Source organism: Protomyctophum parallelum (assembly GCF_964188405.1).
Source record: "Protomyctophum parallelum genome assembly, chromosome: 23".
NCBI classification, from domain to species: Eukaryota; Metazoa; Chordata; class Actinopteri; order Myctophiformes; family Myctophidae; genus Protomyctophum; species Protomyctophum parallelum.
This window is the reverse complement of record NC_139715.1, coordinates 27,801,357-27,819,719: the sequence shown is the minus strand read 5'-3', so window position 1 is coordinate 27,819,719 and position 18,363 is coordinate 27,801,357. Positions and strand designations below refer to the sequence as shown.

Here is an 18,363-nt window from a genome sequence, read left to right as displayed (position 1 = left end):
GTATGTTGGTATTAACTTGCAACGTGATCTCCGAAATTCCCATTTGAACAAAATAGTCGAGGTGAGTCTTTCTTCCTTTAGAACTAATAATATAACCAATCTCGTACTTTGCTCCGCTGTCCAATGACCATCAGCTGCGCTCACTTGTGCATTATCCGTCTATCCCAATCAGATCCATCATGTCCTACGACGGTCCAATCCATTGCGAGTCCCAAACTGTCTCACCAGTTCGAGACTGTACTACTTCTTTCTTTTTTTTTAAATTATTATTATCATTTTTTTTCTGTTAAAAGAAAAAGAAAACAAAAACAGTTTCCAAAGAGTAAAATTGTGCAACAAAGTTGTGTGAAAATGTCTGTGCTTGTTGTAACAGCTCAGACCGCGGAGAGGAGAAGAGGCGAAGGAGGACGTCGTCTTTTAGTTTCTTTTAGTTCCAGGACGTGAAAAGTGTGTGAGTTGAGTCGAGTTATGACTAATTGTATGATCCATGGTATATAATATACACTTTTCCATGAAGCACGGTGCAACGCGTGCTATAGCGTCCGCAACGTAACTATTATTCAAAGGCCGTGTTGAACCTTCGGCTCATCCATCGAGTGATCTGTGTGGACCTGTGTCGACAGGGTAATGTTCAGGTGGAGTTGCGGTTGTCGCGGCGTCGGTCTTGGGGGGAGGAGTCTCCGTGCGGTGTGGCGTCATGATGAGACGTGCTCTGGCAGACAGGCGAGGAGGAGGAGGAGGAGGAGGATGAAGAGGAAGCTAGTGAGAGAGTGGCGACACTATAGCGTTGACTCCCACTGTAACAGTGGAATGCGGAAGAAGTGCTGATTCTATCTCAATGGGATATAGTTCCAATGTTTGGAACTATAGCCCATACTAGGCACCCGCTTTACGGGCGAGATCAAAGCGTGCCGCCACTCTCATACTGTTCCACTCGGGGGGGGGGGGGGGGGCGTGTCAGTTGTTTTTGCACGAACCGTGACGTAATGATGATGATGATGTCACGCCAAAATCTGTCAGGCTCCTCCAGGCGATGTCTGCGGTCCGCCGGACACCGTTGTCTGTCTGTCTGTCTGTCTGTCTGTCTGTCTTGTCTGTCTGTCTGCAGCCGGCTCCATGTTACGGTATGTGTCTCTCCCTCGTAAATACACAATGAATCAATTACAACAGCGGTTCTCAAAGTCCTCGGGTTCTGGTTCGGAATGGACCCTTTTACTGGTCTGTAATAACTCCTGAAAGTGCACACATGTAGAGGCCTGCAGGGTCCATTTGGTTCCATCTGTGCAACTCGCAGACTTATGGGGGGCTAATTTAAATTAAATATAGTTCAATGTTAGTATGTTCAATGTATAGTTCAAAGTTCGTTTCATATGAAGCAGAACCTCGAAAAGCACTGAATGAATGAATAAATAAATAAATAAATAAATAAATAAGGACTTTCGTAAACGACACGTCGGCATTCTTTCCGAGTGTCCAACGATCATTCCTGGTGCTGTTGTTCAACAAATTATGCTCTTCTTTGCTTCTCCTCTTTCTCTCTCTTCGTGTGTGTGTGTGTGTGTGTGTGTGTGTGTGCGTGCGTGTGTGTGTATCGTTCTCTGTCCTCCCTCTCTCTCTCTCTCTCTCTCTCTCTCTCTCTCGTTGACCCCTCTCCGACCTCCAGAGCGCCTCAGATGTGCCTCTTCATGTGCAACGCCAAGTGATCTGACCGCGAGAAACACCTGCAGGGACAGACGGGGAGACAATCAGAATGAATCACGGTCAGCTGTGTTGTCACGACGCGCACACGGCTGCTTAACCCATTCTGACCCGAGATCAGATTCTAAAAATGTCTTCTACATCCTGACAGTTTTCATTCTGACCCGAGATCAGATTCAAAAAATGTCTTCTATGTACATCCTGACAGTTTTCATTCTGACCCGAGATCAGATTCAAAAAATGTCTTCTACATCCTGACAGTTTTCATTCTGACCCGAGATCAGATTCTAAAAATGTCTTCTACATCCTGACAGTTTTCTGAAAAAGCTATGTTTCTAACTTTCTATGTCAGTGGTTCTTCGATTTTTCAAAAAATAGCAGACCTACAAGTTCATAGCGCGCCACTCGGTGGCACGCTATGAATAGCAGATTTACAAGCTTGTAGGTCTGCTATTTTTGAAAAGAATCGTGAAAATGTGCCTCAAATCTTTGAATATAATATTATCAAACAACATGTTTTCAGATGGGGGTCGGGCGGCCAATTACATATAGTTTTTGGGGTCCTTGACATGAAACATTGAGCACCACTGATGCAGAAAAATAGCAGATCTACAAGCTCATATCGCGCCACCGAGTGGCGCGATACGAGCTTGTAGGTCTGCTATTTTTTGAAAAATCGAAGAACGACTGACATTTTTAGAATCTGATTTCAGGTCAGAATGGGTTCATCAGACCAGTGTGTGTCCGGCGGAAACCTCGTATGAATCTGATCTCAGGTCAGAATGGGTTAAATGTCGACGTCAGGCCTGAATGGGTTAAAATAACAATTTAGCTCCCGACACCGATATATGTTAATTTAGTCCCCCACCCTTTTGTGCCAGGGAAACAAATACATATTCAATGCAAGAAATACATGTTCAGAATCTACAGCTTAATTGGTAGACTACAGATAACCAACACACCAACATAGCCAATGTATGCTCATGAACTACAGATAAAACATCGGCTACTGCCATCGGTTAATGACCGGTAACGGCAATATCTGCCAATACCGATTATGTGGCCGATACATCGGTGCATCACTAGTTTCTGTGCATGGTTCCCGTCATATCGTTATGAAGGAGGAGAAGGAGAAGATATGGAATACTTATGGACGTTAGTGCTATACACCACTTTTCAACCCATCTTCATATAATTGGTCCTCACTAATATAATCGTTTTCTACTCTCTGTCTCACAGGAGGGCTGTGGGCAGTTCATAATAAACCCCTCCACCAGTGACACCATTGTTAGGCAGATATTTAGATTTTTGTTATCGCGAGAACGATGGCTTCCATTTACGTATTGCAACTTGTCATGAATACCGTATAAGCACACCTAGGATTCCATGCGCGGACAAAAGAAGCTGTCTGCCGGCGTCTCTTCCGGGGTTTTTAGACAGCTGGTGGATGAAAATGAAGCTCCACCCACGAGGCAATCTGCCGCTTCGGCCATATTCCCGGAAAAGCTTGCTTCATTTCCATCCACCAGCTGTCTAAAATCCCGGAAGAGATGCGGACAGACAGCTTCTTTTGGCCGCGCATGGAAGTTGAGGTGTGCCCAGGCTGATAGAAAACCTGCGGTTTCTATTAGCTTGGATTCCCCGTCGATGATGTCACTGGTGGACGGGTTTCTGAACTGCCCACAGCCTCTCCTATGAGACACAGACTGAGTAGGAAAATAAATGTGGCGTTTTATCATGAACATTAGTGAGGACCAATTATATGAAGGTGGGTTGAAAAGTGCTGAAGTGGTCCTTGAAGCTGCAAAATGTCACATATTAAGGTAGACTGACACTGGAATAATCCGCAAGTAAAGACAGACAGACAGACAGACAGACAGACAGAGAGAGAGACAGACGGAGAGACAGACAGACGAACAGACAGACAGACAGAGAGCTTGTTAGCGCCGATGACTATCGCAGAGGCGAGGGACGAGAGGAGTTTGTTTAGTCAATAGAGCCAAAATGTTGCCGTTCGCTGCCAGCGAGCGCTTATGCACACGCAATTAGTATATGTGTAATTCATAATCAGCATTTTCAAGCAGCACCCACTCCTAATGACTTCAGCTGGCGCATGAATAGCTTAGCAAGAGGCCCTGCAGATGGATTTGTTTAACGCATTTTGGGCGGGAACCCCTTTTGGTGTTAGCATTACGTTATGCTTTAGCTATCGAAAAATAGCAGATCTACAAGCTCGTAGCGCGCCACCGAGTGGCGCGCTACGAGCTTGTAGGTCTGACATAGAACGACTGACATAGAAACATAGCTTTTTCAGAAAACTGTCAGGATGTAGAAGACATTTTTAGAATCTGATCTCAGGTCAGAATGGGTTAAAGAGTGCAGTTAGGGTGGGCGGGGGAGGTGGAGGGGGGTGCGTACAGTAACAGTACATAAACATGTGCCGCGAAAAAAACAAGAGTTAAATTAGACGAATCGGAGGCAACTACTCTCGCCTGGAATCGGAGCGCCGTTGACGGGAACCACAGTCAGCCTGCGTTAGATTTCCACTCAGCTCGTGTTCCATTTCCACGGATATTACATTATAATACATTACATTATTATAACGCAATTGATGCAAATGGACGTACAGTACCGCACCATGATGGAGGTGTTTACGCATGCAGGTCTACACGAATGACGTGGGGTTCCATTTGTAAAAGAAGACAAAAACAAACAGCTGGGGAGGGCATTGTATTATTACCCATTTCGACCGAGACCGATTCTACAAAATGCCCTTCTAAATCATGACAGTTTTCTGAAAAACCCCATGTTTCTATATCAGTGGTTCTCACACTATTTCATGTCAAGGACCCCTGGAATCATGTATTTGGCCTCCGACCCCCCCCCCCCCCCCCCCGGAAGCAAAGAGTTTATGAGCTTGTAGATTTGCTATTTTTCAATAGCTAAAGTATAACATAATGCTTAAAACACCAAAAGGGGTTCCCTGTGAGAGTCTAGATTGGCTTTGTTTGCCCATACCCGAGGCGGGGTTGGCGAAAGGGCCCTTCTGTGTGGAGTTGGCATGTTCTCCCCGTGTCCCCTAGGGTAGGTACCCTCACATGTTCTCCCCGTGTCCCCTAGGGTAGGTACCCTCACATGTTCTCCCGTGTCCCCTAGGGTAGGTACCCTCTCATGTTCTCCCCGTGTCCCCTAGGGTAGGTACCCTCACATGTTCTTCTCCCCGTGTCCCCTAGGGTAGGAACCCTCACATGTTCTCCCCGTGTCCCCTAGGGTAGGAACCCTCACATGTTCTCCCCGTGTCCCCTAGGGTAGGAACCCTCACATGTTCTCCCCGTGTCCCCTAGGGTAGGTACCCTCACATGTTCTCCCGTGTCCCCTAGGGTAGGTACCCTCACATGTTCTCCCCGTGTCCCCTAGGGTAGGTACCCTCACATGTTCTCCCCGTGTCCCCTAGGGTAGGTACCCTCACATGTTCTCCCCGTGTCCCCTAGGGTAGGTACCCTCACATGTTCTCCCCGTGTCCCCTAGGGTAGGTACCCTCACATGTTCTTCTCCCCGTGTCCCCTAGGGTAGGTACCCTCACATGTTCTCCCGTGTCCCCTAGGGTAGGTACCCTCACATGTTCTCCCCGTGTCCCCTAGGGTAGGTACCCTCACATGTTCTCCCCGTGTCCCCTAGGGTAGGTACCCTCACATGTTCTCCCCGTAGAAGGAAGCACGAGGACCACTGTCACTAGAGAGAGCAGCAAGATGGTTAAGGGCTTGGCTCAGAGTAATATTTTAATCATGAAAAACTTTCATCAAATTAATGGCTTGTGGAAGTTGGCCTGGGGCCAAGTACATGCAACCGCAGCAATATATTTTGGATTTTTAAGATGCACGGCGGTAATGGGTCTCGTAGGGCCAGTGATGTACATCCCCACCACTCAACTGAAGCCGTGAAACTGTCAAGTATCTTTGGCGTTTTTTTTTTCTTTCTGCTTGCAATTCTGACTTTGGATCTAATCATTCTGGGCTATTTTCTCATAATTCATGTGTCTTGATAGTCCACGCTTCAGAGTTTGTCTTCTCAACCAATTGTGAGATATATAGGCAAGTGTCTGTGCGTGTGCGTGCGTGCGTGCGTGTGAGAGAGAGTGTGAAAGAGAAAAAACAAAAACAAGAGAAAATAAACATTTAGGGCCTCATTATACATTCCGCAGCAGCAGAAATTGGCTTCGATAGACCACTGCTGGTTTTCTATTCCCCGTTAATTGCATTCACCTGGGGTCTCTCACGTCTGCATTAGGCTCATGCAGAGCACATGTGTTACGCTTTGGCGAGCTGTCTAGAAGAGGGTCTGTCTGTACGCCATACACTACAGTGTGTGTGTGTGTGTGTCTTTCCACGGCTAATCTTACAAACCAACCAATACAATTTCCCAAATATATTTTTGAGAGGTGCATGCCCAACCGCTCCAATGACTAGCAGGGCACACGCGTGCGTGAGCCGTCTGTCTGTCTGTCTGTCGTATATGAACAGCAGCAATACCGCTGGGAGACATAAAGTGGCACTGTTGAGCCGCCAAAATTGGCCATTCACACTGAGCACTATGACTACAACTAACTGCGGCCAGCCAGCCAGCGGTGTTGTTGAACAGCCTGCACCGCTCAGTTCACATGGGTGTGATTTGTGTTTTTTAACCCATTCCGGGGCGGGAACCCTTTTTGGTGTTAGCATTATGTTATGCTTTAGCTATTGAAAAATAGCAGATCTACAAGCTCGTAGCGCGTCACTCGGTGGCGCGCTACGAGCTTGTAGGTCTGCTGTTTTTGACAACGACTGACATTGTAGAAACATAGCTTTTTCAGAAAACTGTCAGGATGTAGAAGACATTTCTAGAATCTGATCTCAGATCAAAATGGGTTAAAGATCTGACAAAAAAAAACAGGTTTCATACAACAGAATTTGCTTTTGCCTATTTGATATTCTCCTTTTGTTCCTCTTCTTTCCAATTAACCCATGTGCCCCCCCCCCCCCCCTCCTCCCCCCTCCTCCCCCCTCTTGATGAAAGCTGGGCTGAGCCATTACTCCCAGGACTCTACAGACTATAACATGTAGCCAGTGTCTGTGTATAAAATGTAGCCAGCGTCTGTGCCGCGCAGTGTGTATAAAATGTAGCCAGTGTCTGTGCCGCGCAGTGTGTATAAATGTAGCCAGCGTCTGTGCCGCGCAGTGTGTATAAATGTAGCCAGCGTCTGTGCTGCGCAGTGTGTATAAAATGTAGCCAGCGTCTGTGCCGCGCAGTGTGTATAAATGTAGCCAGCGTCTGTGCCGCGCAGTGTGTATAAAATGTAGCCAGTGTCTGTGCCGCGCAGTGTGTATAAATGTAGCCAGCGTCTGTGCCACGCAGTGTGTATAAATGTAGCCAGTGTCTGTGTATAAAATGTAGCCAGTGTCTGTGCCGCGCAGTGTGTATAAAATGTAGCCAGCGTCTGTGCCGCGCAGTGTGTATAAAATGTAGCCAGTGTCTGTGCCGCGCAGTGTGTATAAATGTAGCCAGTGTCTGTGTATAAAATGTAGCCAGTGTCTGTGCCGCGCAGTGTGTATAAATGTAGCCAGCGTCTGTGCCGCGCAGTGTGTATAAATGTAGCCAGCGTCTGTGTATAAAATGTAGCCAGTGTCTGTGCCGCGCAGTGTGTATAAAATGTAGCCAGCGTCTGTGCCGCGCAGTGTGTATAAACTGTAGCCAGCGTCTGTGCCGCGCAGTGTGTATAAAATGTAGCCAGTGTCAGTGCCGCGCAGTGTGTATAAAATGTAGCCAGCGTCTGTGCCGCGCAGTGTGTATAAAATGTAGCCAGCGTCTGTGCCGCGCAGTGTGTATAAACTGTAGCCAGCGTCTGTGCCGCGCAGTGTGTATAAAATGTAGCCAGCGTCTGTGCCGCGCAGTGTGTATAAATGTAGCCAGTGTCTGTGTATAAAATGTAGCCAGCGTCTGTGCCGCGCAGTGTGTATAAAATGTAGCCAGTGTCTGTGCCGCGCAGTGTGTATAAATGTAGCCAGCGTCTGTGTATAAAATGTAGCCAGTGTCTGTGCCGCGCAGTGTGTATAAAATGTAGCCAGCGTCTGTGCCGCGCAGTGTGTATAAAATGTAGCCAGCGTCTGTGCCGCGCAGTGTGTATAAACTGTAGCCAGCGTCTGTGCCGCGCAGTGTGTATAAAATGTAGCCAGTGTCTGTGCCGCGCAGTGTGTATAAACTGTAGCCAGCGTCTGTGCCGCGCAGTGTGTATAAAATGTAGCCAGCGTCTGTGCCGCGCAGTGTGTATAAAATGTAGCCAGCGTCTGTGCCGCGCAGTGTGTATAAAATGTAGCCAGCGTCTGTGCCGCGCAGTGTGTATAAACTGTAGCCAGTGTCTGTGCCGCGCAGTGTGTATAAATGTAGCCAGCGTCTGTGCCGCGCAGTGTGTATAAAATGTAGCCAGCGTCTGTGCCGCGCAGTGTGTATAAAATGTAGCCAGCGTCTGTGCCGCGCGGTGTGACATGTACATGTACAGTGTGACATGTGCAGTACATGTCACATTGCAGCGGTACCGTCGCGCACCTCCCGTCCGGTGATTGGTGGAATCGATGAGGTGTGTGAACGCCAGCCAACCAGCTATAAGGCACATCTGCTGAGATCACATCATGTCATGCATCAAACTAAAATAAATACAAAAAATAAATAAATACATAAAATAACTGAATAACCCACTTTGAGCATTGAACACGAGCTTGTAGATCTGCTACTTTTCAATAGCTAAAGCATAACATAATGCTAACACCAAAAGGGGTTCCCGCACAGAATGGGCTATAAAGACTACCGGTATATAAAAGCAATACCCAACTGGACTGGACTAACTGACATATTGGTGTCATCATGTCCAGCTGTGCTGCCTCACAGTAAAGGAAACAGGAGATACAGGAAAAGTATTTCAGTAAAAGTACCAATACTGCAACATAGACGTGCTCTGTTGCAAGTAAAAGTCCTGAATTAAAAATGTACTTGAGTAAAAGTACAAAAGTATTGGTTTCAAAATGTACTTAAAGTACCAAAAGTAAGAGTACTCACTATGCAGAATGTACAAGCTCATCAAACACATTGTGAGCCATTTTCAAATGGTCAAAATGTGTATAGGGCCGAAGTGGTTAATTTTTTTTTTTTTTTAATTTAAAGTTTTGTGATAATAATCCAAATCTACAAAGTAGTAATTAACGTTAAAAGGACCGTAAGAAGCGAGTGCTGGTGATCTTTTGGTGCGGTTATTATTTCTGAACCGTGCAACCCGATAAAAGATTGTTGTTTTGCGACGAGTGCTTAGTTGACATTCCCTTTGCAGCTAATTAACGTTAACATTTTCTCCTGACATTGTTTTTGAACCTTTTTAGACCTGAGGCCGATTCAAAAAGTGGCGTCTAAAACGTTTTATTTTTTAATAAAGGTCCCTGGAGGTCCCTGGAACAACATATTTTGTTGGGGTCCTTGACATGAAATATTGAGCACCACTGATACAGAAACGTAAGGTTTTTCAGAAAGCTGATTTCAGGCCTAAATGGGTTAAACCTTACAGTATGTTAGTATATTCTGGGTTGGAACATCTGTGTGCAGAGCTGCACGCATGCAAGGACAACAACTCCATCAGACAACCACATGGTCTTATCCTGTTGCTTGTCATTTGAATGGACGTTCTCCTCCTCCATCTACCTCTCTGTGATTCAATTGAACATTGAGCATATTGACTTGCCGAGTACAGAGCGGAGATATGGAAATGTACGCAGATGATATTCCAAAGGGAGCTCTGTTGGATTGACACTCGAGATACACTTCAGCCTCTACGGCCGAGGGTTTTAAAATGACATATTGTCGCCGTTTGGCAGAAACCTTGTATCTCCAATTGTCTTTTTTACACTATGTCATATTTCATTAAACAAGAGTGTCGAGCAAAAGTTGTCGAAATAGCCGATTGACAAACTCACCACACGCCGCATTGCGGCGCATTGTGAGCTTGTAGATCAGCTACTGTATTTTCTGAAAAAAAAACCAGTTTTGTTTTGGACACACAAGGTTTCCACGGACACAGCGATGGTATGTTATGCTGTAATCCATCACGTTTCATTCCCTCATCTCTAGTGTAGAATGTAGAATTTGTATAGGTTGCCTGACGCCTCTCCATAGCGCCGCTTCCTTGTGTTTTTGGGGGATCTCTGACTCTGTGGTGGCTTAACCCATTCTGACCTGAGATCAGATTCATACGAGGTTTCCACTGGACACACACTGGTCTGATGAACCCATTCTGACCTGAGATCAGATTCTAAAAAATGTCAGTCGTTCTTCGATTATTCAAAAAATAGCAGACCTACAAGCTCGTATCGCGCCACTCGGTGGCGCGATATGAGCTTGTAGATCTGCTATTTTTCAATAGCTAAAGCATAACATGATGCCAACACCAAAATGGGTGCCCGTTCAGAACGGGTTAAGCCTGAACCCTCCCAAAGTCCAATTACTGTGTGATTAAATTACATTATGTGTGACACCCAGGTGAGTCTATATTCAGTGTGTCAGGCAGCACTTTTTGTATTTTAACCCATTCTGACCTGAGATCAGATTCTAAAAAAGTCTTCTAAATCCTGACTGTTTTCTGAAAAAGCTATGTTTCTATGTCAGTGGTTCTCACACTATTTCATGTCAAGGACCCCTAGAATCATATGTATTTAGCCTCCGACCCCCATCTCAAAATATGGTGTTCCAGGGCCCCCCCCCCCCCAGAGGCAAAGAGTTGAGTTAAAAACGCTCGCTTTGAAAGAATATATATTCAAAGATTTGATGTACATTTTCACGATTTCTCAAAGTCGTCAGTCGTTCTTCGATTTTTAAAAAACAGCAGAACTACAAGCTCGTATAAGCGCGGCACTCTGTGCCACGCTATGAGCTTGTAGATCTGCTATTTTTCAAAAGCTAAAGCATAACATGATGCTAACACCAAAAGGGGTCCCCGCCCAAAATGTGTTAAGCTTGAACCCTACCAAATTCCAATTACTGTGTGATTAAATTACATTATGTACTATGACACCGAGGTGAGTCCGTATTCAGTGTGTCGGGCAGCGCTTTTTTTTTGCATTTTAAAACAAGTGGCTTCCACATGTATGCCTCGGCGCACCATGTCGTATATGGACTCAATAATTTGTATACTATAATCATTCTATAATTTGGATCAAACTACATTTCTGTGCTAAGTAAGCTGTAGTAGCCTGTCTGTCTAGCTGAAAGCAATAGTACTCTGGGAACCATCGTTCTTTGCATATCTCATGTTTCTCAAGGCAGTCAGTCTCAGAGGCCTGTTTTTGATATCTAAAGTCAAGGTGTCGTTGGCCTGTTTTACATGCCTTTTGTTTGTTTGCATACTATTGTCTCAACAACAGGTCACTTGATTACATCTCAGACGTCACTCTTTATGCATTCCCCCACTGTTGATATGTAAAGGTGTAAAACACCTCTGTTTGATGGAACTGTATAAAATGTCCCTTTGTAAGTGAAAGAGGGGTCTGATAGCAGGCTAGCCACGGAGAGGTGGTTAGTCTGTGGTGTGCTCCCGTGGCAGAGAGCATGCATGGCCACGGGGAAGCTCTCTGTCTTGGTCTTTGTTGCAATAAATACAACGCTACACTTCAGCTCATCTCTGCCTGCGTGTTTCTTCGTCCGATCGTCTGAGGCTTTGACGCCGACTTTTCGTCCGTTTTTGTCTCTATTTTAGTCCAGTTTAGTTAGTGTACTTGAAGTTGAAATTATATCTCAACCACATTCAGTACAAAAAAAAACACTCCTCTGTGTGAAGTGATGGGCGATCTTATCATCATACATCATGACGTAAAAATAGACAGTTAGCCTTTTTTACTTTGAATATGTATGTTTTGTATTTGTACAGCAGTTCCCAAACCTCTTACCTCCTGACATAGCTGATGCACCCCCAACATGGACATATAAAATGCATAATAGAGACATATATTTCCTATTTATCCACATATATGAACCTGAATATGGCATATACAGTATATGTATACTATATTCTGAATATACTTGGCATATATTGGCATAATATGTTAATATAATTTAAAATAAAACCATATAGCACCACCATTAGCCTTTTCCTGTGGCGCACCCCCGCCTAGAAGACGCTCGCGCACGAGTGTATAAAGAATGCTTTATAAAAAGAGGCAAATGATTGACTGATTGTCATCATGGCTACACGAGACTGTAGACCCACAGTGAGACCCTGGAGATGTACTGTATGTACATTAACCCATTCTGACCTGAGATCAGATTCATACAAGGTTTTCCACTGGACACACGCTGGTCTGACGAACCCATTCTGACCTGAGATCAGATAAAAAAAATGTCAGTCGCTCTTCGATTTTTTCAAAAATAGCAGACCTACAAGCTCGTATCGCGCCACTCGGTGGCGCGATATGAGCTTGTAGATCTGCTATTTTTAAATAGCTTAAAGCATAACATGATGCTGACACCAAAATGGGTGCCCGTTCAGAATGGGTTAACCGCTCAAACCCTGAGCCCATACAGTACAGTATACAGTATAGTGCATATACTTCATTGTCCAGGGGTTCCTCCAGGGGTCTGTACTTGGCCTCCCCCCCCCCCTCCCCCCTCCTCAACACAAAAAAATCTCTTCACGGTATTTCTTTTTTGCTGCAAGTGTAAAAATGGCCTCTTATGGGCCCCTTACGGGGGGGGGGGGGGGGGGGGGGGTGTGACACTTATTCAAGTGTCAGCTGAAGAGACTGTAAATATGGTACACCCCCCACTGTGACCCCCCCCCCCCCCACACACACACACACACACACACACACACACTCCCTTCGGGGCACCACCCACCCCTGTGCCCCCTCCCCCCCTCTCCCCCATGCATGATGGGACCCCCTCCAGGCAACAGCCATTACCTCTGTCATCCTCCCTCCCCCCCCCTCCCCCTCCCCCCATCCCAGGGGGGGAGGGGGGGGGGGGAGGAGGAGGAGGGGCCAGTGAGGAGGTAAAAGTATACTCAACCCTGCAGTACTACCAGTGGTGGAAAGATTTACTCAGTTGTTTTACTTAAATACCGCAATATAGAACTACTCGGTTAACCCATTTCTGACCTGGGATCAGATTCTAAAAAATGTCTTCTACATCCTGACAGTTTTCATTCTGACCTGAGATCAGATTCTAAAAATGTCTTCTACATCCTGACAGTTTTCTGAAAAAGCTATGTTTCCATGTCAGTCGTTCTTCGATTAAAATAAATAAATAGCAGACCTACAAGCTCGTAGCTATGAGCTTGTAGATCTGCTATTTTTCAATAGCTAACACCAAAAGGGGTTCTCGCCCAAAATGGGTTAAACATACAGTAGGAATCTGAACTGAAAATCTACTTGAATGAAAGTACAAAAGTATCTCTATCGAAGAATTCTTAAAGTAGGTACCAAAAGTAGAAAGTACTGAAAATTGCAGATCTACAAGCTCACATGCGTCGCAGATCGGCTATTTTCAAATGGCCGAAAAAAGTATATATATGGCTGAATTGGTTAATAAATGTAAGTTTTGTAGCATTTCTGTAGACTTAGATAGCATCTGATACAGACTTATAGCATGTTATGTAGACGGCACTATAATTGCATTGTATATAGTCATAGCACGCCATAGTACATATGTATAGCATAGTAGTATATATATATATATAGTTTATATGTATAGTCTCATAATATAGATATTCCACTGTTACTTTCTTAGCTTACGCATGTTTAATGATAAATGCTTTTGTGATGTATTCCCATGCTTTTGTTCTTGATTATTGTAAGTCGCTCTGTCATATTTTATACTTATAGTTAAAGTATAACAGCAGCTATTTTCATTATATTTGAAAGTGGTTATCAATTTTTTTCAATTCAATTTTATTATAGTGTCAAATCACAACGAGTTGTCTCAAGACACTTTACAACCAACAAAGATCCACCCAGAGCAAGCAATATTGCGAATTTGTGACAATGGCAACGAAAATTTATTATTTATTTATTTCACAATGTAAGTTTAGGCCGCTGAGAGTCCCTTCCTAGAAACGTGGTCGAGTCAAAAGTACAGTACGTGCAGAGTATAATGTAGTGAAAGTAATAAAAAGAAGAAAATATGTTATGCTTTAAGCTGTTGAAAAATAGCAGACATACAAGCTCATAGCGCGCCACCGAGTGGCGCGCTATGAGCTTGTATGTCTGCTATTTTTTAGGGGAAATGTGGCACAAAAACATTTGAATATATATTCTTTCAGAGCGAATGTTTTTCAACTCAAATCTTTGCTTCTGGGGGAGGGGGGGGGGGTTCCTGGAACAACATATTTTCAGATGGGGGTTCACGGCTAAATACAGATAATTCTGGGGATCCTTGACATGAAATAGTTTGAGAATCACTGACATAGAAACATAGGTATTTCACAAAAGTGTACTCAAGTACAGTAGATGTACCCTAACCCTCTCGAGGAGGAGGAGGAGGAGAGGACAGAACTGAAGAGTGATGGGAGAAGGGTGGGGGGGGGGTGAGATGAGGGGTGGGGGGGTTGGGGTAGAGATGAGGGGTGGGGGGGGTGGGGTGGTGGGGTAGAGACAGACCCACGGTGTACCAGCTGGTGTCATGCCCCCCAGTCGTGACTCATACTTCACCATCTGTCTGGGCCAAGTGCACCCGTCCGTCCGTCCGTCCGCACACGCTCACACACGCTCACGCTCACGCTCACACACACACACACACACGCACACACACACACACACACACACACACACACACACACACACACACACACACACACACACACACACACACACACACACACACACACACACACACACACACACACACACACACACACACACACACACACACACACACACACACACACACACACGCATTCAAAAATAGACACTTGCAGACATACTGTGGTGCCACACAGACAGACACAACTCTCCGATCACATTAAGCACACACACACATTATATGCCAGTGTTGTTTTTGGCAGCAAATTTCTATTTTAGTTTTAGTCATAGTCCCTTTAAACGTTTTCATTTAGTTTTAGTCACATTTTAGTCACCTGAAATGTTTTAGTGTTTAGTCTAGTTTCAGTCAACTAAATATCATAAGATTTTTTGTCTTATTGTTTTAGTCACCATAGCTTAATTTTTATTTAGTTTCCATTTAGTTTTCGTCAGTGAAAAAAGGTAGTCGACGAACATTTTTCGTCTTAGTTTTAGTCTCGGTATCGACATTTCTGTACGGCCATTTTATAAGAACATTTCAGGGCCTGCGTTTAATCGTATCGTACCAGTACTGTCACCCAAAATACCTGATCTCCAAGCTCGCACAACGTGTCATGTTGACTTGAGACGCTTTTGTGAGCTACAGTACAGCACACAACTATAGTATTAAATCAAGTCCCCGAATAAAACAAATGCTCTATCTATGAAGCAACCATTTGTCTTGTGACGGGCCAAGGGAAGAATTGTCCTCACAATGTCATATTTATTTCAAATTCTACTATGCTTGTGGGGACAGTTTGGCGCCTCACAAGTGCATAGTAACACACACACACGCGCGCACACACACACACACACGCACACACACAGAGGGGAGTGTCCCTAGCGTCCCTCCACACGTATGTACGGTGCAGTGCAGTGTGAGATGCAGGTGTGACAGCGGGGCCGGCTCCCCAGTGCGTCGTGGGGCGCGGTGTGATTCCTCCCTCGGGGCCCGACGCTGATTCATCCAGACGTTTAAGACAGCACAGCCTCCTCCTCCGTCTCTCTCCCTGACAGCTGACTGCTTGCCTCTGAGGGGGCTCTGCTTCACACCTCTGCTGCTATAGCTAGTTATTTATTTATGGATTTATGGATTCAGTTAGTTATTTTGGCTTTAGTTTGATGCGTGTGATCTGCCTGGCGAAACCTGCATCAGTCCATTATAGACCAGTTGGTTTTCAACTGGTCTATGTATTCTGTATTCTGAATTTGATGATGAGATTTTGCCTCTCAAGACCTAAAACTTTGAATATTTTGCTATCGTTTGGGTAAAGAAAATGAAATGTCTTCTACATTCTCTTCTTGAAAAGATCTACAAGCTCATAGCGCGCCACCGAGTGGCGCGCTACGAGCTTGTAGGTCTGCTATTTTTGAACGACTGACATTTTTTAGAATCTGATCTCAGGTCAGAATGGGTTAATCAGACCAGTGTGTGTCCAGTGGAAACCTCGTATGAATCTGATCTCAGGTCAGAATGGGTTAACTAATGCAGATATTTTCACAATAATGTAACTCTTAATATGAAACCAAATGTACCCATAAGGGTCTATTTGGTTCTGCACTGGTCCCTGACTCTCGTTTGACCGGAATAGAACAGAGCCTTCATTAGCATCATTGTAAACACCTGTAGAAGGAATTAACCCATTCTGACCGGGCACCTATTTTGGTGTCAGCATCATGTTATGCTTTAGCTATTGAAAAATAGCAGATCTACAAGCTCATATCGCGCCACCGAGTGGCTCGATACGAGCTTGTAGGTCTGCTATTTTTTGAAAAATCGAAGAACGACTGACATTTTTAGAATCTGATCTCAGGTCAGAATGGGTTCATCAGTCCAGTGTGTGTCCGGCGGAAACCTCGTATGAATCTGATCTCAGGTCAGAATGGGTTAAAGATATATGGCTGCCGTACGTCTCTGGGAACCTCAATGCACACTGTGAATCTTTTGTACGGCTCTATAGCAGTGATTAATTATCCACCCATTTAATTTCAAGGACCCCCAGTTTGACATCCATTAGTCTACATACGGACCCTCAATTTATATTGTAAAATCAATGTTAATTTAACTCTGAGAGTGTACAAATGGAACCATTTGCACTCGTCCATTTGGTTCCATTTGTACACTCTCAGAGTTACAGACCCATAAAGGCCTATTCATAGTCTGGATTTTCGGTGGTGAGGTGACCACCGCTCCGGTGGTGAGCTGACCACCGGAGCTGAAATAACGTTGAGCGGTGGTGAGTAAAAACAGAGAGAAGGGCTGGAGCGGTGGCGGTGGTTTGCTCTTCACCGCGGCTCAGTGACGTCATGTTGTAGTTCGGTGGTCACCCCACCACCGTAAAACCAGACTATGTATGAGCCTTAAGGCTCCATTTAGTTCCAAACTATCATTTAGCTGTGGACCCCCTAGAACTCCCTCAAGGACCCCTGGGGGTCCCCGGACCCCACTTTGAGAACCACTGCAATAAACAACCTCGCTGATTCAGCACCATGGACAGTTACTGAACCAAATTAGCCCATTCTGAACGGGAACCCCTCTTGGTGTTTTAAGCATTATGTTATACTTTAGCTATTGAAAAATAGCAGATCTACAAGCTCATAGCGCGCCACCGAACTTGTAGATCTGCTATGTTTGAGAACGACTGGCATAGAAACATGGGGGTTAGGGTACTGGCATAGAAACATGGGGTTTAGGGTTAGGGTACTGGCATAGAAACATGGGGTTTAGGGTTAGGGTACTGGCATAGAAACATGGGTTTTAGGGTTAGGGTACTGGCATAGAAACATGGGGTTTAGGGTTAGGGTACTGGCATAGAAACATGGGGTTTAGGGTTAGGGTACTGGCATAGAAACATGGGGTTTAGGGTTAGGGTACTGGCATAGAAACATGGGGTTTAGGGTTAGGGTACTGGCATAGAAACATGGGGTTTAGGGTTAGGGTACTGGCATAGAAACATGGGTTTTAGGGTTAGGGTACTGGCATAGAAACATGGGGTTTTTCAGAAAATATTTGTATCAGGTCTAAATGGGCTAAATTCCTAAAAGTTGGTTCTGAACTGGAACCAAAAAAATACTTCTTGCCCTGAAGTGGGAACCAAGGTCACTGTTCAGGTTGGAACAGAATAAAGAACAGAAACCAGTTGTTGAACCAAAGTTATTTTGGTGGAAAAGAGAGTGTACACATGGACCTAAAATGTCCACTTGGTTCCAATGTGTGCCAATGAAGTTTTTGTTTTTGGAAAATCCATAGAGAAGGCATGGCAGTGTTGACAGAGTTACAGACCCGTAAGGGTCCATTTGGTTCCATGTGTTACGTTAACACGTGTGTGCGTTTGTGCGTGTGTGCGTGCGTTTGTGCGTGTGTGCGTGCGTTCTGACAGACCTGTCACAGTGGTTACACTTAAAGGGCTTGGCGCCGGTGTGTTTGCGGTAATGCCTCGTCAGCTCGTCGCTCCGGGCGAATCGCCACTCACAGCCGTCCCACGAGCACTTGTAGGGTTTCTCACCTGCACGAAGAACACACACACACACACACACACACACACACACACACACACACACACACACACACACACACACACACACACACACACACACACACACAGCTTTAAAATAAATACCACCTGCACAGGGGGAACAGAGAGAGACAACACACACACACACACACACACACTGCTTTAAAATAAAGATCACCTGGTCGAGAATCTCTCCTTCCAAAAATATATTCATGTATTCATTCATGTATGTATACTGTTCCTGCCCTAACCTCTGGTTTAATCCTGAGGTTAGCGTGTGTGTGTGTGTGTGTGTCTGTGTGCGTGCG

The 18,363-nt window shown here is 45.1% G+C and overlaps 1 protein-coding gene across 1 annotated transcript in view; it reads right to left on the bottom strand.

Annotated features, from left to right (window-relative positions):
- Nucleotides 1-1,669: 1,669 nt before the first annotated feature.
- Nucleotides 1,670-18,363, bottom strand: part of LOC310853980 (Krueppel-like factor 7) — a gene marked incomplete at both ends in the record, with an annotated part of 39,934 nt that continues 23,240 nt past the window's right edge. Inside the window, 2 exons of the mRNA XM_083758455.1 lie at nt 1,670-1,721; nt 17,923-18,046. Of these exons, the coding sequence (XP_083614581.1) occupies nt 1,670-1,721; nt 17,923-18,046 (176 nt within the window). The remainder of the gene's footprint in view (nt 1,722-17,922; nt 18,047-18,363) is intronic.